The sequence below is a fragment of the Arvicanthis niloticus genome, chromosome 20 (assembly GCF_011762505.2).
Source record: "Arvicanthis niloticus isolate mArvNil1 chromosome 20, mArvNil1.pat.X, whole genome shotgun sequence".
Taxonomy (NCBI): domain Eukaryota; kingdom Metazoa; phylum Chordata; class Mammalia; order Rodentia; family Muridae; genus Arvicanthis; species Arvicanthis niloticus.
Window position 1 is genome coordinate 15776291 of NC_047677.1, and position 22424 is coordinate 15798714.

The window sequence follows — 22424 nt, forward strand, 5'->3', positions numbered from 1 at the left end:
GTCATCTCCTGGGCAACACCTCCATGGGTCCTTGCGTGCCATGTCTTCCCCGTCTTGGTGGCAGCTGTAGAAAATGGCAGCTGTGACCAGAACTGCTGGTGTTCGTTGCCCGGCCTGAACTGCAGTCCCTTCTTGACTAGGGATGTATATCAGGAATACTTTGTATTTTGAGTTATTTACTTATGACAAAATTCTGTTGACTTTCTGTGTTTTAAAAACAATCTGGTAGAACACATGTATTTGTATCTTCTACATAAATACAGTTGATGATTGCCAATTCTTTTTAAATGTGACTTTTAGAATTGTTCATACCTAATAAGCAGTATTAGTCAATGTCTTTCATCTGTAACTTGCCAATAAAAACTCATCTGGCCTGCAGGTGCTACTCCAGATGTGGGGAGCACCGTCAGCTCTCTTCCTGCTGCACGCCAGGCACTTTACAGATTAGAAGGAGCCTTCCCGACTCTGAGCACTTCTCACTGTGAACCTGCACTTCATAAGGAAGAAAACCCTGACTGATGGCGTGACTGGCTTCTGAAGTGCATTATCCTCTGTCATTGTTATGTCATCCTGGCAGGGAGGGGTGGGTGGATTTCATCATAACCATAATGAAGATGGGAGCCTGCTGTTGTTGCAGACAGATGAAACGATTTGCATGGGGTCACGTGATTGGCCAGTGGCAGAGATAGGTCTGATCCTGGTTATCCTTGACAGCTAGATGTATCTGCTAAGCCAGGAGGAAGATTCTTGCAGTGGGTGCAGATCATTAGGATTTTACAGAGATGTGCCCTACTTTATCAGAGGATTGTTTTAGATATATAGGAAACCTGTGAAATCAGTGAGAATCCACATGGATCCACTACCAAGTGTCCCCTCGTAACACCCTACAGTCAGTCCTCTTTTTACGTGTCAGCATGGATGAGCCATATTTATCTTTATTATGAACTAAGATCTATAGTGCTAATCAACTTCCCAGGTTTTTTCTGATTTGTTTGTTGTTTGTTTATTTGTTTTCTGTGATGGGATCTCATCCAGGGTGGACTAGCTCCAGTCATTATTTTTTCTGGTCACTCCCTGGCTGTGGCAGTTCTGGGGAGCACTAAACAGGCTTCTGTAAATGCCCTTTAAGTGGAGTTCGTATATTTATTTATTTATTTATTTATTTCTTCCTTCCTTTCTTTCTTTCTGTTTTTGTTTTTGTTTTTGTTTTTCGAGACAGGGTTTCTCTGTGTAGCCCTGGCTGTCCTGGAACTCACTCTGTAGACCAGGCTTGCCTCGAACTCAGAAATCCGCCTGCCTCTGCCTCCCAAGTGCTGGGATTAAAGGCGAGCGCCACCACCGCCCTGCCATATATTTATTTCTTATGGTTCATCTGGGATTTGGGTTTTGGAAAAAGACTGATGGAAAAGTTACCATTTTCCATGCATTTTATCTAGGATACACACTAGCAATGTGCTGGTTGCTGTTAACACCGGCCAGGTCACCCGGCCGACACAGTCTCTGAGGTTTCTCCACTGCAAGTTACTCTTTCTCCCCTTATCCTTCCGTACTCTTTGGAAGGAAGTCACTCAGCTCACACTCCCTGAGGTTGCAGAATGTGTAAACTATGCAGTTTCTTCTAAATGAGGTTTTCTTGCTCCTTCATCGTCCCTGACAATCTGCCCTGCCCGTCTCCTGTCTGCCAAAGTGACATGGTGAGTCCTGAAACTGTGGTCGGGTTCCCTGGAGGGAACAGGTGAAACGTCACACTTTCTGATAGAAGCACTGAAGGGCTACTGCTGGCTCTGTACTTACAGGGGGCCGTAGGAGGACAAACAGCCACCCAGGTGACTGGTTTCTCAGAGAGCTGGGAAGTTTGCAGCAAAGTATGGAGAGGGAGTTGCCTGGTCATAAATTATCAGTGTGAAGTACAGAATAAGAAATATAATTACAGAAAACACGCTGTAACCTGGAAACATGGGCAGTGTCTGTGAGCATCCCGTGTTTCCGGCATCTCCTTCATAGGACAGTCTCCGCCGTCCCCACATGAAGTTTTCCATTCAACCTGGTGCTTTGTGCCAAGTCAAAGATGGTTGTCATTTTTTAAAAAAAAAAAAAAATGCTAGCCTATAAGACTGAAGCTGGGCTGGCAAGAGGGTTCAGTGGATAAAAGCCCTCGCCGCCAAACCTGAGGGCCTGAGAAAAAGCAGCTCCCACCAGCTGTCCTGATACCTATGTGCTGAGTGGTGCCTTCCTTTTCCTCTCAAAAGCTCTAAGAGATGTTTGACTTGGTTCTTAGGCAGGTTGGTTATTTTTTGGAAATAACTGGAGAGGTCTTTAAAACGGAAGAATCTGAATGTCTGGTCTGGACTGGACCTTCCTGCTCATGGCTTCCCTTTCCCTTTCTCTGCAGAACTCCATCAGACACAACCTGTCCCTGCACAGCCGATTCATGCGAGTTCAGAATGAAGGGACTGGCAAGAGCTCTTGGTGGATCATCAACCCCGATGGGGGGAAGAGTGGGAAGGCCCCCCGGCGGCGGGCTGTCTCCATGGACAACAGCAACAAGTACACCAAGAGCCGAGGCCGAGCAGCCAAGAAGAAGGCAGCCCTGCAGGCTGCCCCAGAGTCAGCAGACGACAGTCCTTCCCAGCTCTCCAAGTGGCCTGGCAGCCCCACATCCCGCAGCAGCGACGAGCTGGATGCATGGACCGACTTCCGCTCACGCACCAATTCCAATGCCAGCACAGTGAGCGGCCGCCTGTCACCCATCCTGGCAAGCGCGGAGCTGGATGACGTCCAGGATGATGATGGACCCCTCTCCCCCATGCTCTACAGCAGCTCTGCCAGCCTGTCGCCTTCTGTAAACAAGCCATGTACTGTGGAGCTTCCACGGCTGACCGACATGGCAGGCACCATGAATCTGAATGATGGGCTGGCCGAGAACCTCATGGATGACCTGCTGGATAACATCACGCTCCCGTCATCCCAGCCGTCACCTCCTGGGGGCCTCATGCAGCGCAGCTCCAGCTTCTCCTATACTGCTAAGAGCTCCGGCCTGGGCTCCCCAACCAGCTCCTTCAACAGTACCGTGTTTGGACCTTCGTCTCTGACCTCCTTGCGCCAGTCGCCCATGCAGACCATTCAGGAGAACAGACCAGCCACCTTTTCTTCCGTGTCACACTATGGCAACCAGACACTCCAAGACCTGCTCACATCAGACGCACTCAGCCACAGCGATGTCATGATGACCCAGTCAGACCCTTTGATGTCTCAGGCTAGCACCGCTGTGTCTGTCCAGAATGCCCGCCGCAACGTGATGCTTCGCAACGACCCGATGATGTCCTTTGCTGCCCAGCCTACCCAGGGGAGTTTGGTCAATCAGAACTTGCTCCACCACCAGCACCAAACCCAGGGTGCTCTTGGTGGCAGCCGTGCCTTGTCAAATTCCGTCAGCAACATGGGCTTGAGTGACTCCAGCAGCCTTGGCTCAGCCAAACACCAGCAGCGGTCCCCCGTCAGCCAGTCTATGCAAACCCTCTCGGACTCCCTCTCAGGCTCCTCACTGTATTCAGCTAGTGCAAACCTTCCCGTCATGGGCCACGACAAGTTCCCCAGTGACTTGGACCTGGACATGTTCAATGGGAGCTTGGAATGCGACATGGAGTCCATCATTCGTAGCGAACTCATGGATGCTGACGGGTTGGACTTTAACTTTGACTCGCTCATCTCCACACAGAACGTTGTTGGTTTGAACGTGGGGAACTTCACTGGTGCTAAGCAGGCCTCATCTCAAAGCTGGGTGCCAGGCTGAAGGATCACTGAGGAAAGGGGAAATGGGCAAAGCAGGTCAGTGCCCAGTGCAACTTGAAAGTATCACAGTGGGGGTGGGGCGGGGCGGGGCGGGGAGGAGCGGGGAGGAGAGGAGCTGTCTGCCTGTCCTGACAGCCCACGGAGCAGTCGGGACTCCCAGCGGTTCATCAGAGTTTTAACTGTAAATGGACAGGGCTCACAGCTGTCAGTAATTAAAAAAAAAAACAAAAAAAAACAAAAAAAAAACCACCCAAATATTTAAATAGCTCACTCTTTATATCCCCTGTCCTCACAGAACTGTGACGCAGCTTCTCCTACCTTTGTGTGGGGGTTGATGATAAGAAAAGGAAAGGGGAGGAAGGGGGATGCTTGGGTCATAAGTCAAAGGTCACGTGGAAGCATGGCAGCCCGAGGAGTTCCTTATAAAGACTCACATCTAACGCTGGTTTAACCTCTTGTGTGATGATGGTTCTTCACCCCGAGGACAGTGTTAATGGCGTGTTCTTAGATCACCACCTCACTGATAGCAGAGGCCCTTCTTGCCACCCTTTGCAGAAAGAACCCAAGGGATTGTGGGAAGGGCATGGCCATTTTAGAACCAGCAGGTGCTGTGATGTCATGAGAAAAAGCAGTGGACTTGGACAGGTGGGACACACCTATAACCCTGGCACCTGGAGGCCCTGAAGGTCCAACCCCAGCTGCAGCGAGAGGCTGGTTGTTTGGCCCTCAGTTTATACAGTGGGATTAATGGTCCTGCTGTACCATAGAGCTACCGCAAGAATCAAACTCACAAAGGAGTACAAAGGGCCTTTGTAAAACTGCACCAGGTTGAGCATACCAAGGGCAGTTGAGTATACTGACCGACAAATGAGCAAGCCGGAACCGCAGAGGTTAAGTGCTTTGTTCCAGAGACTACACGTCTTAAGTGGCTTGATTCATATTTTCTGTAAATGGTTTTTTAAAAGGCACTCTGGACTGAGCCAGAGTGTGACTAGTAGACAAAGTTTCCCAGGAACTCCTCTTCTGCGTTGGGGAGGAGAGTCTGGCCATTTCTGCCAGCTGCTTTGTTTCAGTGCCCGCCTCACAGGCCTGGGGTTGATAGGCCCTGCACCCTCAGCTCCCTTTTCCTCTGTTCTTATTTTCAACCTCACAAGGTGCTTAGCTCCTCCTTCAAGTGGCACAAAAGAGAAAAGGAACCCAGCCCTAAACCCTACCCTGCCTCGTTACCCCTCCTCCCTGGTGCAGGCATCCCAAGGTTCTTCTACTGCAAGCTCACTGAAGCCCTCCTGGGGAGCTGTTCTGGGGAATGTCTGGCATCCCTGGTCTAAGCATCTCAGTTTTCCCAGGCACAAGCAGACCCCTGATGGGTGGACATGCAGACCTCACTCTGTCCCTTAATAGCCTGGAGCCTGGAGAAGACTGTAATGGAAGCTAAGGAGAGTGACACTGCTAGCCGGTTACTCCCAGACCTGTTGGGCTGTGGGAGATTGACTCTAGAAATGTAGATCTGTACTCAGGTCTGTCTTCAGTGAGGAAGACTGTGGTTGTGGTTTCTGACACAAGAAAGCTTAACTTGTCTGTCATTGTGTAAAGACCACTTCCCCGTTCACTAAACCTTAGGAGAACAGGTGCTATCAGCTTTTGTCTGTTTCAGTTGGATGTTCTTCTAGTCCAATAGAAGTATGTGTGTGTGTGGTTATAAAAATTGTATGAAAATCTATTATGGGAGATTTAAATATATGACAGCCTTTAATTTTATTAGTGATACATTTCTGTTTTGAAGACAGTGCATTCCATCACCCCAGGGAACTTCAGGTTGTTATTTAGCTTTTGGAGGCATTTTAAGGGAGGTGGATTCAAGAAGATTTTTTTTTTTTCCTGTTAAAATAAGTCAGAGCTGGTAGGATGGCTTACCAGTGCCTGTCAGACAAGAAGGAGGAATCTGAGCTGGAGCCCTAGAGCCCATGACAGAGGAGAACCAACCCCCGAAAGTTGTCCTGAGTTCCACACTCACAGCAGATGCTCACACCCACACTTGCACACAGTAGACACTTAATAGTAAAATAAATAAGTTACAGAATAAGAATAAAACATAATAAAGGTTATAAAATAAATAAAAATGACAGCACACAGGTAGTCCCAGCACTTGAGATGCTAAGGCAGGGACGTCAAGAGTTTAAAGTCAGTGTGGGTAGACATAGTGGACCTTTCTACAAAACAGAGTAGACTGTAGATAAACTTACTAAATTTTCCTGAGAGCAGTGCATCTTGGGTTGGTCACAGGACAAGAGAAGAAACATCAGGGTGGGGTTGGGGAGGGGATACTTTCTGGAACCCTGACTCCCGATAGAGAATTTTCATCTTGCTTTAGAATGAATTCTTTCAACCGTCATGAGCACAGTCTGACCACAGAAGTACTAGGAGCTGGGTTTTGTTTTTTAACTTTGAAGCTTTAGCTTGTCTCCACGTCATTAAAGGTTTCTCTTAAATTTGGGATACAGGCCTATAGGCAGACTCTCGGCCTCAGCTGCCCTGACTAGTCACCCCAGCTCCTGACCCCGTCCTTCTGGTTTGCCTCTGCCTTGTTATTTCTCCAGACTGGTTTCCATTGTGCCACCCCAAGGTCATGTGATCCCACTGAAGCTAATGGAGCGGCTCTGGCCAGGTGACATCTTACTAGAGAACCTCTGTGACAGGCTTCTCTGGAGAGCTGGGAGTCTCACATGTAGTGTTCATTTTAGGTCCTGGGCGGTTAGAGCCCCGTCCTCCACCCATGCTTGGGGACTTGGCCATGTACAGAAGTGGGAGACGTGGCATGGTGACTGTAGTCTGCGCTTCCAGTGAGCCCTCTTGAGTTTGACAGGACCCATGCCGGCTGACTGACTGCCTTAGCATGCAGGAGTTCCTTGGTCATCCCTGAGGACAGTCTCATTGTTACATATTTCCCACTTATTTTTACTATGAGCATAAAAAATAAAGGCCCCACTACTTCAGGAGCTCCAAAGGTCAAAGGTCAGGCTGAACCCAGATGACAGCTTCTTGTTAAAAATCCAGCAAGACCTCTCCTTTAGTTCATGCTTGTCTTCAAGGGTCAGTTTCTCATTGTTCCTTTTGTTCCATTGTTCCTGGGCTCCACTCTGAGGGGACCTATAGATGAGAGCACCTCTGCAGCTCACCCAGAGTTACATAGGGTCCCTGATACGGCAGAAAGACTGCCCTTCGCAGACGGCTGGTGTTTTCGTGACTCCGTGGCATGGCATCATGGTGTTTGTCTCTGGGTCTCACCAGGCTTACTTACACAGTATGGCAGCATTTAGACCTCCCCAGCAGAGCCAGCTTTTGTAAGGGCCGTGATGGGGGATACGATGTTTTCTCCCTTGATCCTGTCATTTCATGCAGACCGTAGGAAGCACTGAGTCAGCCTTACTGCTGTTTGCAGTAGACAGCTGCCTCCCTGACAACCAAAGCAAAGTTTCTTTTCATGCCTGTTTGTTTCACCCTGATGTTTGGCCTTCTGGGGCTTTGCCCTCAAAGTCCTGCTTGCCATTTAGAGAGGCTGGTATTTTCCACTTGCAAAGAGAAATTCTGCCACAGGTGGACTGGTGAGGTTTGGGCCTTACCAAAGTGTTCCTTTAACATCTCTGAGGGAGGGCCCAAGAGGCCCCACCACTCCCTAGGCCACTGTTGGCCTGCACTGTGGGAGAAGCTCTGCCATCCTTTGCTGGGAAGCCAGAGCCTTCCTGAGGTATTCCACTGCCTGTAGGATTTCCCATCTTCACCATCATGACAGGCACCCCAGACCACTCAGAGATACTCCCAGCCTCCTGGGGCTTTTATGGAAACAGAAAGAAATATTCAGGTGAGCAGATACTCACAGGGGTTCTGGCCTCTAAAGGTTGGTGGTTACTTGTTAGGTATAACATGACAACAGGACACCCAGTCACTGTGCTGTGGCTCTGGCAAGTCTCAGTTGGGGAACATCTGAGATGTAAGGCTGTCTTCAAGGTGTTGTCCTAGTGCTAAGCAGTGGGCCAAGGCCCGGAGCATCACTGAGGACTGAGGGACTGGGCTGCAAGGGTCTGGTCGTCTCCCCTCCCAGCGAGATGTGGCCCTTACTATAACCCCAGATCTTCTATTTGTTTAGTGACCTCTTAAGCCCATGGTATTCATTTGTTGAAGGGCAAGAGTCTTTGGTCATGATGTCTCCGGGTAATTCCAGTGTTTGCAGAGAACAGGCTCTAATTGTCAGTCTCATTTGATTGAAGGTTTCTGTGGCACTGTGATCCCTTTCCCTCTCCCCCCCCCCCCCCCCCATTCTTTCACCCTCGTTCTGGTGAAAGCAGTCCAGGCCATACATACATTTATTTATTTATTTATTTATTTATTTATTTATTTATTTATTTTCTTCCCTCCCTCCCTCCTTTCTTTCTTTCTTTCTTTCTTTCTTTCTTTCTTTCTTTCTTTCTTTCTTTCTTTCTTTCTCCAGCTAAATAGTTATCTCAGTGGAGTATTTGATTTGGTTTCTCAGGGAAGTTAGCCAAGGAGACCCCAGTCAGAGGCACTCTTTGACTTAGGTTCAAAGTCAAAATCCTGTCTCTATGGGGCTTCCAGTAGTAAAGTGGCCCAGTGCTCACTGGAGCATCCGTTGATCCTTTGTATGTTTGGAAGTGATCAGAAAGCCATGTAGACCAACAGTCATAAGTAGTCAAAAAAAATTGTGCTCATAGACCTGTTAGGTGTTGGAACTGGAATGCTGGCTGGTGCTGAGAGCCTCGCCAAAGCATGCTCGCCACAGCCACAGCAGCCAGCTCCCTTCAGGCTGCTGTGAGGGCAGGGGACGCAGAGATCAGATACACGGGAAGGCAAACCGTGCCTCCCTGCTGGTCTTGTCTCCTGCAGTCTGGGCAGCAGGGCACCTTCCTTCTCACTCTGGTTTCCCTCCTTGTTGGTTTTTGGCCACCGTCTGTGTCACCTTTGAGTCTTGATCCTACCTTAAAGGTGGATATGTAGTTTGGACTCTGGAATCTGAAGAACTTAGTTTTGTTTTGTTGGAAAATTAGTCTCCCAAGACCCAACACTTTGGTGAACCGTCTTTTGTGTGTGGAACCTGGCCCCTTAGTGAGGTGGTACTCCACCCACCTTCAGAAGGTCCAGAGCATCTCAACCTGCATGCTGTCATAATTCACCCCGCCGCACCCCAAGGTCACCCCCGGGGACAGTGAGCAGGACTATACAGGTCACAGCTTGGGTCTGTAAACGTTTCTTCAAGGCTCCTGATCTCTTCCTTGTGACAGCAGCCTGAGACTGAGTATCAAGGCTTTCAGTGTAGACATTGTAGGGCTTTGTATGGTGGGTGTGCAGAAACGAAGGGAGAGTAATCACGTGGGTGAGAATCCACTGAATGTTAATATGTGTCTTGTATTCAATTTCATCTTTCAAGAAACAGGAGTTTTAGAAACTTATCTGAAGATCCTCCTCCCCAGGAAGCATGACAAATGTGCGATTCTGTCCCACAAACAGTAGGTTCTGCCTGGGTGCCAGTCAGCCTCACTCCTGTGTGAGTGTGATGAGGTTCTAGAACCAGCAGCAGCAGGAAGACCCTGGGGACTGGAATGGGTGGGGAGGGAGTAGGGGCCACTCCAGGAGGATAGCTCATTCACTTAGCTACGGCTTAGTGCGAACCTTTCTTGTTTTATTTTGGTTTTTTACTTTAAGCTCTCCAGTCTACTTGGGAGTACTTCGTTTCCCTCACAGGAATGCATGCTGCTTGAGAGCAGATACTGCATCTCGGGTGATGCCCCTAAAACAGCGAGTGTTCCTGGTGCTGCATCATTGTAAGACTGCCCTGCTCTCAAGGAACTCAGTGCTGGGAGCTGTAGGGAGGGCTTCTGGGCACTAGACGTTGCGTGCCAGATGGAAGGCAGAGCAGTGAGATGGAGAACATCTGGGGAGGCAGGGTGAAGGGCTGTGTGATGGCTCACCTGGCTAGGAGGCGAGCAGGCTGGGCAGAGTGTCCCTGAGGTGACCCTCAGGTGAGTGTGTAGTAGGGAGTGTGGAAGATCCTTTGCCAGTTCAACTTTTGGGAGTAATAGTTGAGGATAATTAACTCCTATAACCCCCACTTCCCCTCAAAAAGTGGTTCTTTTGGATTGGTTGGCTTGGGTTTTGTTGGTGGTGTTTGTTTTTGAGACAGGACCTCACTGTGTAGGTGGCCTGAAACTTGCAGTGTAGACCAGGCTGTCCTTGAACTCACGTGATCTGCCCTCCACTGTTCCCTAGTGTTCCCTAGTACTGGGATTAAAGGCATGTGTCACCACACTTGGCAAAAGTGGTTCTTTTAAAAGACGATAATCCCAAACTTTGCATGTTACTCAATGAGTCGGAAGCGGATAAGAAATATATGCAGTTACAGCTTTGTCCCGTCTGCACAGAGAGGCTCTTGCTGTCCCTCCAGGCAGAGACAGGCTGTTCTCTGCCCTCTGTAGCCTCAGTGATTCCTGCCTCAGCTCTGTCCTCAGCTGCGAAGTCCCTGCATTTTGTCAGCTCAGCACACAGGCTGGACAACGGGACAGGCAGACAAGTCTAGGCGTCAAAGTGTCCTGGAAGCCAGAGGCTCCTGAGGTTGCTGTCTCTGGCCTTCTCAGCCAGGCCTGGAAGCTTTCCCTGACACCTGAAAAGCTTCAGCATGCTGAGGAGGTAGAGCACATCCCAGTCTGGCCCAGCATGCCACAAGTCTCGATTGTTTCTCGGCAAGCAGTGCTTTCTGTCTTTTCGTGTGTCTTTGGTGTGTGTAGATTGGTGTCTTTTCCCGATTAACCACACTCACCTGTCTCTGTCCTGTTTACTTGCCTGGGTCAGCCACCTGTCCTCAATAAACCAACTATCGGAGACAAAGAGTAAAGAGCGGAAAGAGGTGGTTTACTCATGGGGGCCATGTCGGGAAGAGGGACAAAGGATCCAGAGACCTCCCTCCGTCTTAGCTGACAGTGGAGCTAGGGTTCAAACAGAAAGTACGAGGTGCTTTGCTCAGTAGCCCGGCCAGGGTTGGACCCTACCCAGCATTGTCTCATTGCTAAGTCTCCCCCTCAAGGTCTCTGGCCAGTTGTAAACGTTCCTCCCTTGACTGACTTCAAGGGCTTCCGGCATTTCCTTTCCTGGGGATCCTGGGGAGATTCTAATTTATTGGGGTCCAGTCTCTCAATAGTCAGCCACAGAGACTGCATGGACCTCTCTTAGGACACACGCATTCCTCCAGAAAGATGGGTTTCACAAGGTCCAAGTTTCCTTCTGGAGAGATTTGTCACCAGACAGAAACCTGCCCTCCCCTGCAATTGGAATCTCCTTGCCTGCCTCTCCCTCAGAGTCCTCACTGCCTGTCCCGGCTCTTTGGCAGCAATTGCCAAGATGGAGTTTTATACAGATGGCACCTCCTAAGTCTCCTCTCTGGCTAACAATTGTACAGCAGTCATAGGCCCAGGATGGGATGTGATAAGCAAAGCCCGAGATGCCACCTCCCTCCAGACTTCCCTAGCTTTTTCCAGGGATGTATTATGTTTACCTTTGGAGTTTAACTCCACAGGAATGTTTCAAAGTACACTGTAGCATTTGGGTGTGGTGACAGGTTGTGAGGCAGGCCCTGCAGGATAAGACGTTCAAGGCCAGCCTTGGCTACTTGAAAACCTATCTCAAAAGAAAAAAAAAAAAAAAATTAGATGTGACTGCCTCTGTGCTCCAGCAAAAAACATTAAGTCTGCAGCCCACCACCCTGTCAGTCAGGATCTCTTTCTCGTCTCTCCTGAATGTTCCATGCTTGGTCCCAGCTTGACCTTGGAGTTACAGGTTGTCCTGAAATTATCTGTTTCAAAGCATGAAGATCACAATGTCTCAGTTTAACCTTGCAGTTCAGACTGAAATTAAAATTCCAGCCAAAAAATAGTTGTTAACTATGCCTTATGGATTTGTGGACATAAGAATTCCATCCAAGTCTCCTTCCCAGATCTCATATCGTATTAGTATCGGGGTCTTCATTCCTTCTGCCAAGAAGATTAAAAAAAACCACTGCTGACACATACGTGCTCTGCGTGGTGGGGTTAGTTAGGTTGTGGGAAGCCAGCAGTAGGAGATGTCACCACTCCGAATCCAAATTCAAGTTGATTGGGTTTGGTGTCATTTTGGAGGCATCTCCCTTTCTGAGAACATCATGTGACCTGATCATGATAATTAGGCAGCAAGCTGCCTTCCCCATAGATGCCAGAGTTACCAGATGACGGCATCCACCGATGTTTTTTAGACTGTTTCTCCTGACTTCTGTGGTCTCCCGCCTCATGTCCCTTGACTCAGTAAGGAATTTTTAAAACTTATATAGGAGAGAGGAGGCCTCTTCTTCCTCCCCTTGGACGCCATCGTGAAACAGGACGGTGTGTCTGGTTAATTGGTACATTGCTTAGTAACTGCAGAGGTGCAGTGGTGAAGGTTGTCAGCTGGCTGCTTCCTTCTCATTCTGAAGTCTGGCTGGGGGAAGGGGGGGGATTGCTGCTGTGGTTTTGGTTTTAAGCTACAGGAGTATCAACCCATACAGAAGCCTCTCAGCTAACTAAATCAATGTGAACACCCATAAAACCCATGAAACTCACACTAACCCGTCCACTAATGCAGTCTGTGGCTGCTTCTGTCCCTTTGCTCACCTACTTTGTCAGTCCTTGTATGACAGACAGGTAGGAGCGGGTGATGAGCTGCAGAAGCTGCCAAGGCATCAAAGGGACTCCGTCCTCTGCTTGCCTGAGTCCTCCATACCTGCCTTTTCAGGATGATTGTGTGTCTCTGTAGTCTTTGTCTGGTTCCCTTACGTTCTTTTCAAAGTTAAGCAAAGCAGTGGCCTTCCCAAGGGTGAGGGGTCACGTGAGGGTTTCCTGTGAAATATGTCCTCTGTAGGAGCTGTATCTGGCCCTGCTGGCTCAACCCATAGGCACAGAGGCAGCTTCCTGCCCAGGCCTCCCTAGGAGGCCTTGCCTGAGACCCTGAGGGAACTCCAGCACATAGTGTCACAGGTGGCCCTACCCCATCCTACAGAAAGGGAAGAGCAATGATTAGTGCCTCTTCTTTTTAATGATGACAGTCCCAAAAGATGCTTAGGCTTTGCTGGGGGAAGGGGGTGTGGCAGCCTGGGGTTGTTGCTGGTGTGGATTACTATGGTGGGGCTTCTGTCCCAATTTCGAGGCCATGGCCAGTCCTAACTAGATGATGACGTGTTGGGTGCCTCACTACACCCTGGATGCTTCCCTCCCAGACCATACCAGGCCCAGGATCAAAGTGGACCATATTCAACCTCTCTTCTTGGGGAATGAAGTGTGTCATCTTCCCATCATGCACTGGTTTTCACAGCAGAATAATTAGCACCAAAGGGAGTCAGGGAGGGTCTGAATTAGGTAATACCTTACCAGTTCTCCCTGGGCACTCACAGAAAGTCAGGACTGGGACTTAGGGACCTTAGTCCCTGAAGATTAATGGCATGGTGATGTTAGACTATGATTTATTAGCTCTTATTGGGGTGGGGGGGGAACTTAATCCCTTTGAAAGGACTTCATCTGTGAGGCCATGTTGGGTCATGCTTTCAGGGACCCATACAGAAGACTTAGAGCAGTTACCCTCTCTACAAGGCCAGGATTATTTTAGTTTTTTGGCCTGGGGGTTATTTTAGTTTTTTCTTCCTCAAAGTTATAGGCCAAAATAAAATTGTCTAGTGGCTTTACAAAACAGAATGCTCCCTGCAGGGAAAATTCTCAGCCAAACCAGGGTTCTACAGAAGGAGACCGGCCACCTTTTCTGGATTTATAATTTTTGCCTCCAATAAAAAACAACCTTCCTTCTGCTCTCTAGTGCTGTAACCAAAGTAAGACAGGATACTCAGCCCTGTGAGGTCACAGGAGGCGTCTTAGAATCCAGGAGGTGGTGGATGCGCCATACCGTGCAACCAGAACTTAGAGTTTTCTGTTACTCAGTCACATGTCCCTTGGGAAGGCGACCTTATGGTGTTGCTTCTAATGCCTGGCCCTGCTTTGCTCACCAGGACAACCAACAGGGTCTCCACAGACAACAGACTTTACGTCCCAAGCCTTGATTCCTTTAGCTTCATCTTTGAGTATACTTTTTTTCTTTTTTAAAAAAATGTATTTTTATTTTGTATGTTAGGAGTGTTACATATATGTATGTAAGTGGACCGCGTGGGTGGTACCTGTAGGGGTCAGAAGAGGGTATCAGATCCCCTGCAGTGGCAGTTACAGACAGTAGTGTGCTGCTATGTGGGTGCTGGGAAGTAAGCCCAGGTCCTCCTGAAGATCAACCAGTGCTCTTAATTGCTGAGCGCTCAGTCCAGCCCTTCGGGATATATTTTTTAGTGTTAATTCTCTTCACTTACCCGTGCTCCCTGGATTCAGGTGCTCCAGGAAGACCTCCACGATGACTGTGGAGACAAAATCATGTTATGAACAAGATATTCTGTGAGAAATATGTATTATATGGTTGGTTTCTTTTTTTTTTAAATCCAAAAAAAATTTTTAATATAAAAATCTAACTGCTAAGATGGCTCTCTTTAGTCTTCCACAGTGGAAAAGCTAAGATTCCCCGTGGATCTCTCTAAGTCAGCTGCTGAGTAAGGTCATCAGCCCTGGGCTGCTGCGGAGGACACAGAAGCACCGCTGTCCGCTCTGACCAGCTTGCGTATCTTAGGCTACGTTCCAAAGCTTAGACTCAGCCCCAGTCCGTACCTGGCTGGCCCTAACTTAACAGAAACCCACCAGAAGCACCCCTAGTGGGACTTTACATGACTGTCATCCCTGAGTGCAGGAGCACATTTCTTTTGGGCTTTTTAGCTTTAGGATGCTATAATAAAAACTAAGGTAAGCAGTTCTCTGTGTTATCCTTAGATTTCAAAACTGAAACACTTAACAAAATAGCATTAGTTGCACAGACTCGGCCTCTGAGGTCGACCCCTAGCTTCCTCCCTGTTGGTTTCTGAATGCCCTTAATAACTCTGGATTTCTTGTCTCTTTCAGACCCTCAAACTGACCGAAGACCTACGGAGAAAACCCTTTGCCAAATCTGCTCTCAGCAAGTGGACAGTGATCCATCCCGTTTACAGCCTGACACCTTTGTGACTCCCGCGTCATTTTCCTAGCCCAGCAGAGACTGTTAGCAGCCCTGGCCCTGGGTGGAGCCCGTACCCGTGGAACAGAACTCTATAATGTATGCAAAATCTAACTCATCTGCAAGTGACCTGCCAGCGTGGACAGCACCCATCAGCACCCCCCATTCCTTCAGAGCACACCGGGAGCCCCGTCGGCAATTCTGTAGTGTTTTACTATTATGATGGTTATGGGGATATTTTAAGTGTCGTTTTCTTTGTTTCCTTTGACCCTCTGAGTTTTTTACACACAGTAACCTGCAGTATTTTTCTGTTGATAATGTCCTTTCCCTAGCACACTTAGAAGCAGAAGGAAGGTGTTATATCAGTTCCCGTCTGGCCCTGAGCATCAGGAGCTTGGAGCCTGTGGAACTCCACAAACTTAACACATTACATAACTAACGGGGGATCTTCTTTCTTCTTTTGTTTGGTAGAAAATTATCCTTTTCTAAATACTGAACAATGGCACAACTGTTTTTGCCCTGCGTGCCCATCCAGGATTGAACTATGCGTAGGCGAAGCAAATGGAGCCAAGCATCTGACTCAGGAGTTTCCAGTTCTGAGTCAGGGGGTGGTCTGTGGACGGGGACCCCGGTGCCCACTCTACAGCTGCCTGGTCGGCGGGGCTCGTGGTCTGTCGACATTCTCAGTGGCAGGCCATGTCGCTCTGCTCTTAGGAACTAGGGCCTCTTCAGGACAACGTCAGCTCAGCCTCTGCTGGTTGCCAAATTGCCACTAATGGGTTTAGTTTTAAGGAGGAAAGAGTAAAGAAATGTGTGCTTGTTTTGCTTTGTAGAAGCCGTGGAGTTACAGGTGAGCCATTGAGCATGCAGTGGGCAGAGGGTGAGATCAACAAACCACGTCTGCACTAGCAGGTCCAACGTCGCTGTTTTTGAAACATACATATCTTTTGATTCTTTTCAAACTTGCTGTGTGTATGCCGATCTTCCTAGAAGTGTATGAGTGACAGGCAGTAGCATACAAGGTGATATATATATGCTTAGTTTGTAATTGTTCAAGTGATTCATGGAAATACAAGCTAAGGCAATTTAAACTTTTTTTTTTTTTAAACTTCTGCGGATCTCATTTTTGTTGTTGTTGTTGTTGTTTCCAAAAAGTTATGGTGCTGTATAGGTGCTTTCTGTTTACCTGCGGAGTGTGAGTGTATTCATTACTCTCTTTGATAGACAGCGTGGTTGGGAACACCTTTGGTACATACAAAACTGGTGAGACGATGCTCTGATTAGCACAGCGCATACACACTTCTCCAAAGTGATATATGAAGACTCTCTTCTTTGCATAAAAAGCACTAGGCATATAAGTGTATAAAGTGTATTTTATCATGTACAGTACAAAATGGAACTTTATGCATGGCGTTAGGAATGTGGGCTAACAATGTTCCAGCACAGGCTTCCCTGCTTGAGTTCTCGCCATTGCTCGCACTGTGGACGTGCACGCCAACCCAGGCGTACCACCAAATCCCCTGCCCTCAGCACCGGCCCCCTTTTGCACCTTTGCTTCATGACTGCTCTGGGGGTGGTACCGATGGCAGTCACAGCTCCTAGCATAATGAGAGTTCCATTTGGTATTGTCACATGTCTCTCCTGCCTCGCTCGATTCTCGTGTTTGAGCGATGGCCCTGTTGATTTCACGCTGCCTTTTATGGAATCTGTACATTGTCATGCAGTTGTGGTCCTGGTAGGCCTGGAGCACATTGCCTTTTCCAAACTGCTACATGTCTGTAATCTTCATTGTTCAAGTCCAGTTTTGAAAATGTGTATAGTAGTCATGTGACCTGCTGGTCAGTGAGCCCATGCTTGCTTATTCCATTCCTTGATCATGATGCCGGCCACGCCCTGATTCCTCAACCTGTGTCATTTTAGGCAGAGTACTGCTTCCTTGGTGGGATGGATCAGGGTGACAGCTGAAGGAGCAGAAAGAGCTCAGGTACAAGGGAGAACCCCAAGTGCTTCCAAATGAGGGCCCTGAGCATTCTCTGCTGAGTTTAAAGAAATGCAGACCAATTCACAAGATAGTGTCTTGGCTGTGAAGTTTGCAGGCATTGGGAGTGGCAAGGGCCACCCTCCGGTGTAGTCCCCTAGTTTTAAAACTCGGATAGCCTTTCAGACATAACAGCTCATTTATTTTCTTTCCCAGTGGTTGTTGGGTTTCAGGCACCAAATCTCACACAGAATGTCCTAGAAATAGATTATAAACTGAGGTGGGAACAAGGAAGGTGAGGCCAGAGTAGCCTCTGCAGATTAGGAAAGCAGAGGCTAAATGCTTTGATTTACTTTACTTTTAAAAACTAATACAGAGTCTGCACATAGAACTGTGGAGAGCTAAGGCCTGCCAGGCCCTGAGAGGCTCAGTCGAGGAGATTTCAATAGTGATCCCTATGGGGTATTTGCACACCCACCCTCAGATTCCCCACACAGAGGCCAAGCTCTCTTAAGCCCAATTCTATGTCAGTCAGACTTGACAGAGGTATAGCCTGGGCCCTCTGTACCTTCTGTTGGAACCCTGCTTTCAGGGTAGACCGGTCACTGGCTACCAAGTATCATTCTCAATGTCTTAAGTCCCTGACGATGAACTGCTCTGTTGAGACATCTGAGCAGATGACCTCGTGGACCTCCCAGGCTTAGGACCAGCCCATGGAATCCCAATGAGAAAGAAGTGTGTGGCGACCCTTCCTGGGGAGCCCTCACACCTGTGCCAGGACTGGAGCAAGCAGGAGGCCCGTGTGGAAGACTGATGTTCTCCTGGGCTCTGTGGTCTACTTCAGGCTCTAGAACCTGATACCTTGTACCAAAGAGAGAGAAGGGCGTGTGGCAAGCCTTCGCTGTCCCAGCACTAGGACTGACTGGGCTCAGCATAGCCGGTTAACTGTGACTGCATTAGAGGTGTGTTCTCCATTGTATTCTCTGCAACATAATGACGGCTGAAGCACATAGAACCGTCCTCCTACGTCTCCTGATAATGGAGGGGCATGCACCAGGTATAGCACAAAGCAGACATTGTTTAGGGGTTGATGATTAGAATCAGCCCGAGGAGAGGTACACCCCATCTCAGGTGTGACTTCAGCCAACCTCTAAACCCATGTGCAGGTTAAAGTTCACAGGGACAGACAACTTTGCCTTTTCTCAAAGTGCTCCATCCACTGAACGAACAAGCAGCATTTGAGTCTCTTGGAAAAGAGCTTCAAGAGAAAGGCAGAGAGAAAGCAAACCTTCTGTCGTCCCCTGGAATAAGGGGAAACAAAACGCTACCTGTTCTTGAGAAACAAAGGAAAGGTAATAGAGACTGATTTTTCTTTTTCTTCGTGTATTTGGGGAACGTCATGATTAGGCAGAATAATGTTCTGTTTTTTAATGAAAAGCAGACCTTATATAGAACAGCAATCACTGATACAGAGGTACAAAGAAGCCAGTTCTGGGAGTGGTAGCAGGCGTGAAGTGAGAGAGATGGCTTGTGGGATCATGTCTGTCAAACAGGACCTTAGAGCAGATGCCCAAGCAACTGACAGGAATAAGTGGTATTGAACTAAATCTCAAGTGTATAGCAGATTAAATAGATGAAGTATTTTCTCTTGTTGAATTTTGCTCATTTGTATTTTTCTTTCTTGAATGAATGATGACAGGGCCTCTGCCACACTCCAGGAATACTTGTGTAACTACTTTTTTAAAAAAGTGTGTGTCTAGTCACTTATTTCTCTAAAATTATGTCATTGTCGGGCAAGCAGCCTTCTCTTGTGGACTTGCCCTAGCACACTGTGTACGTGGGAAATGTGAGCAGATGTGAAGGAGACCAGAAGAATTGGTGAATATTGAAAAATGTGCATTTGAGCTTCACATGTTTAACTTTTTTTTTTTTTAAGAAAAAAAAGTTGCATGAATGAAAACAACCTTTGTATACAGTATCTGTAAAAATGGCCTGTTTTGATTTCCTGCTTCTGCCCCACACAAACTAGAATTTAGTGTGGCGAGTGGCCCTGTTTAACACCTGAGAAGCAGTTCGTCCTTTCAAGGCAAACGCCTCCATGCTGCATCCTGAGTACTAGGGACCTTGTCTAACCGTATGCTGCCGTGACTCAGCCCTGCCGTCTTTCTCAAGGATCTAAACCAGTTTGATTTGGGAATCTGCCCCCTTCCCAGTGGAATGGAGGTGCTTACTTCCCATGGTATTGTAGATATTGCCTGTGTATTCCATTTACAACCTTAATCTAGTTTGTAAAAGATGATGACGCATGTAAATAAAGCTTTGATGACACTCTGTCTCATGCCCTTGAGTCTGTCGTCATTGTCCTGTTCCCCAGGAAAGAAATGGCTGTGTTCGTGTGTTTTCCTGTGAGGTCCCTTCCCAGCCTGGGAGAGGCAAAGACCCATAATCTAAATGAAATGAACTTAGTAAACTTTCTCCAGCCTACTCCTGACCTCCACAGACAGGCAGAGAATTTAATAAAACACATTTACAGAGTTGTTCATGCTGGGCTTGCTGTGTGTTGTCACCGGAGCCCCAGAGGGGCTGTTCATTGGGTGACTGGGCCTAAAGAGGTCATCCTCTCATGAGTCCAGTGCATAACCAGGGGCCATCATCAGGGCCCTCCCACACACTGAACACCAAACACCAACTCCAGGCTTCTGCTGGTAACCGAACCAACACTAACTGCACCTATGGTAACTCCTGCCTGGCCTTGCCAGTGCTGTGGGAAGGAGCAGAACATTATAAAACTATCCTTAGTTGTCTGGATAATTCCTTTCTTTAACACCTATATTATAAAAATTAACTTCACTTAGAAAAAAAAACCCAGGAACTGGTTCAAAGGTCCCAAGACATAGAGTGATTCATGTTTCAGTTTAAAGAGGTGGAAGATTTGCAAGTCGGAGCTTTGCAATGAGGTGTCTTAAAGGCAGGACAAGCCCCTCTCAGTGTATGTCTCTCCCGTTGTTGGTCCCAGAGAAGGGAAAGCAAGCCTTCAGCGTCTCTGGCATCCAGCTGGGGGAAGCCATCACCCATGCATCCGGGTTCTGTTCCCAGAAGATGAGACATCTAATGCCAGTTACTTCAAGACTGAGTTCTCAAAGCCAGGCTAAAATGGCCAATAGTGAGTTAAGATCCCTTTAACGATCACCGAGTCTCTGTGTGGCAGTAACCAGACCTTGTGACAGCCCCAAGAGAACCATGACCTTGCCCCAGCCCTGGCTGTGATAAGTACTAGGTATATGATGTCCCTGCTCTGCCCCAGGGCAGACCCAGGGCTGGGTGACTGGCCCTGCTTCCACATCTGATTTAAAAGGAAAATCTTGAGTCTCTACAATAAATCTTAGTCTGATAGCCTGGGCAAGGCTTTCAGCCATCAAAGGCTCCCTGGACACATAGCATCCAAATCATACTTCAGAACTGTAATTTGGTGGCCAATAGTAGAGGAAAATAGAATTCCTTCTCAGTAACCAGGCCGCCGAACACATAGCCACTTCCTGGAGACAACAGACGGGTCTGGCGGGGAACAGTCCATGATGCTCTGGGCATCTCAACTCAGCTGGAAACAGGCATGGGACGAAGAGGGAACACTCATGGGACCCACCCCAGTGAAGAGAGCAATGGCCCTGGGCCAAAAGCCCACACACTTTCAGGGCTGGAGGAATAATTTCCTCTACATTTTCCTTATCAAGAATGTAGAGGGCTGGAGCGATGGCTCAGCTGTTAAGAACACTGGCTTCCAGAGGACCCAGGCTCAGTTCCCTGAATCCACATAGCAGCTCACAACTGTCTATAACTCCAGTTCCCAGGAGATCTCATACCCTCACACCAATGCACATAAAATAAAATTCAATAAAGTATTTTTTTTAAAAGAAGAAGAAGAAGAATGTCGAAGTAGGTTCTGAAGAAACGGCTCAGGGGTAAAAGCACTGGTTGCTCTTCCAGAGGACCTGCTTTGATTTCCAGTGTCAACATGGTAACTCCCATTCCAGGGGATCCAACACTTGGCCTCTTCAGGAACCAAATGTGTACATGGTGTACAGACAAACATGCAGGGAATATACCCACACACAAATAACAGTTTTAAACGGGTATAGACGTTTAATGCTGTCCGCATGGAAACCTGAAGGAGTTGTGCGCATGCGTAAGGTTCCGCCCTGGGTCTGGCACATGCTAATGGCTCAGCTGCCGTTACCTCCTCTGCAGATTTGGTGCAGCAAAACATGCCTCTCTGAGTCTGAAGAGAAGAGCTCGGTGCCTGTCTTGGATTGGCACATCCTGCTTTCCATAGTAAGATGGGCTAAAGGGGCTGAACTGAAATGGAAAGCTATAGAATGAGAGCTGGACCAGCGGAAGCCAATAACCGAACTGGAAGGATGGGTGGCTTGGGCTTTGTAGCTGACACCACAACTCAGGCGACAAGTGAAGGCTAATTTGAGCTCAGGAGAGAATGAAGTGGTGGGCATACTTGGGACTTAAGTGTGCTTCAAGCAACAGAAACTCCAAGAGAAAAGCGGGCTGCCGAAATGTCCAGACCAAGGAGCTTCGCCTTTCCAATGGAGTGGGAACGGGCAGGACGGAGACCTGAACAAAGCTGGCCGGTAGAAGTGCAAGGCCTAGGACGCGCTCTGGCAGAACATAGGAGGGAGTTGAAATAAGAAGCCATGGCAGCACGGCACCCAGAGAACTACTGTTTCTGTGGCCGGTCAAAGAAGTGGAGAACGTCACCTCAGGTCTCAGATGACTGTACCGTCAGCCGCTCACATCCCTCTTTCTAGCCGAGGTTTTTTCTACCCGAGACTTTAGGAGACACATTGCAACGGCTGAGTCTGGGAGAGAAAGGCAAGAGTGTTTGCTGTCAGTAATTCACTTTACATACTGTTGTAACTTCCTGAAGAAGTGTATCGTTACTTGTATAAGGATAGCTTCAAAAACATGGTGGTGAGTGACTTTGACTCCTAAGACTGGATCAGATAATACAATGGGAGAAGGGTGCTGGGGACTACAACCGGGAGGGTGGGTGTGGGTGGGGAGGATACTGAGGTCGCCACACTACTTAAGTGCCATGTGACTTCCAGATGACTGGTGCAGTGGCAACACTGTCCTCTTAAATACCATAATAAGGAAGTGCCTGATCTGAACAAAAGAATATTATACAGCTATTAAAACAATAATCATTGAAAAATACAGAGGAAACCGCTCATGTTAAATACACTTGCAAATGTATTTTTATAATCTTTCATACTTATATAAGAAAGTGGGAAGTGAATTCAAGTAATATAAAACCAGCTAGGGGGAAATAATGCAAGGTAAGATATAAAAATAGAAATGCTTCCTGTCCTGGCTACTCGGTGACACCACACCTGGCAGGAGTCTTCTGTATTGCTACATTGTAATTGACTTAACCCAGACTCCCCTGTTGATAGACATGACATGACACTGGATTGCCTCCAACCATTTGTTGTTCTCAGCA

At 48.0% G+C, this 22424-nt stretch overlaps 1 protein-coding gene across 2 annotated transcripts in view; it reads left to right on the top strand.

Moving 5' to 3' along the window:
- The window catches only part of Foxo3 (forkhead box O3), a 94683-nt gene extending 75443 nt beyond the window's left edge, over positions 1-19240 (top strand). The window contains exons 3-4 of one of the 2 annotated variants that reach the window (XM_034524079.2): positions 2393-3828; positions 14844-19240. In XM_034524079.2, the coding sequence (XP_034379970.1) occupies positions 2393-3793 (1401 nt within the window). In that variant the 3' untranslated portion in view covers positions 3794-3828; positions 14844-19240. The remainder of the gene's footprint in view (positions 1-2392; positions 3829-14843) is intronic. The other variant, XM_076916561.1, reaches the window with a different exon arrangement.
- The last annotated feature ends 3184 nt before the right edge of the window (positions 19241-22424 follow it).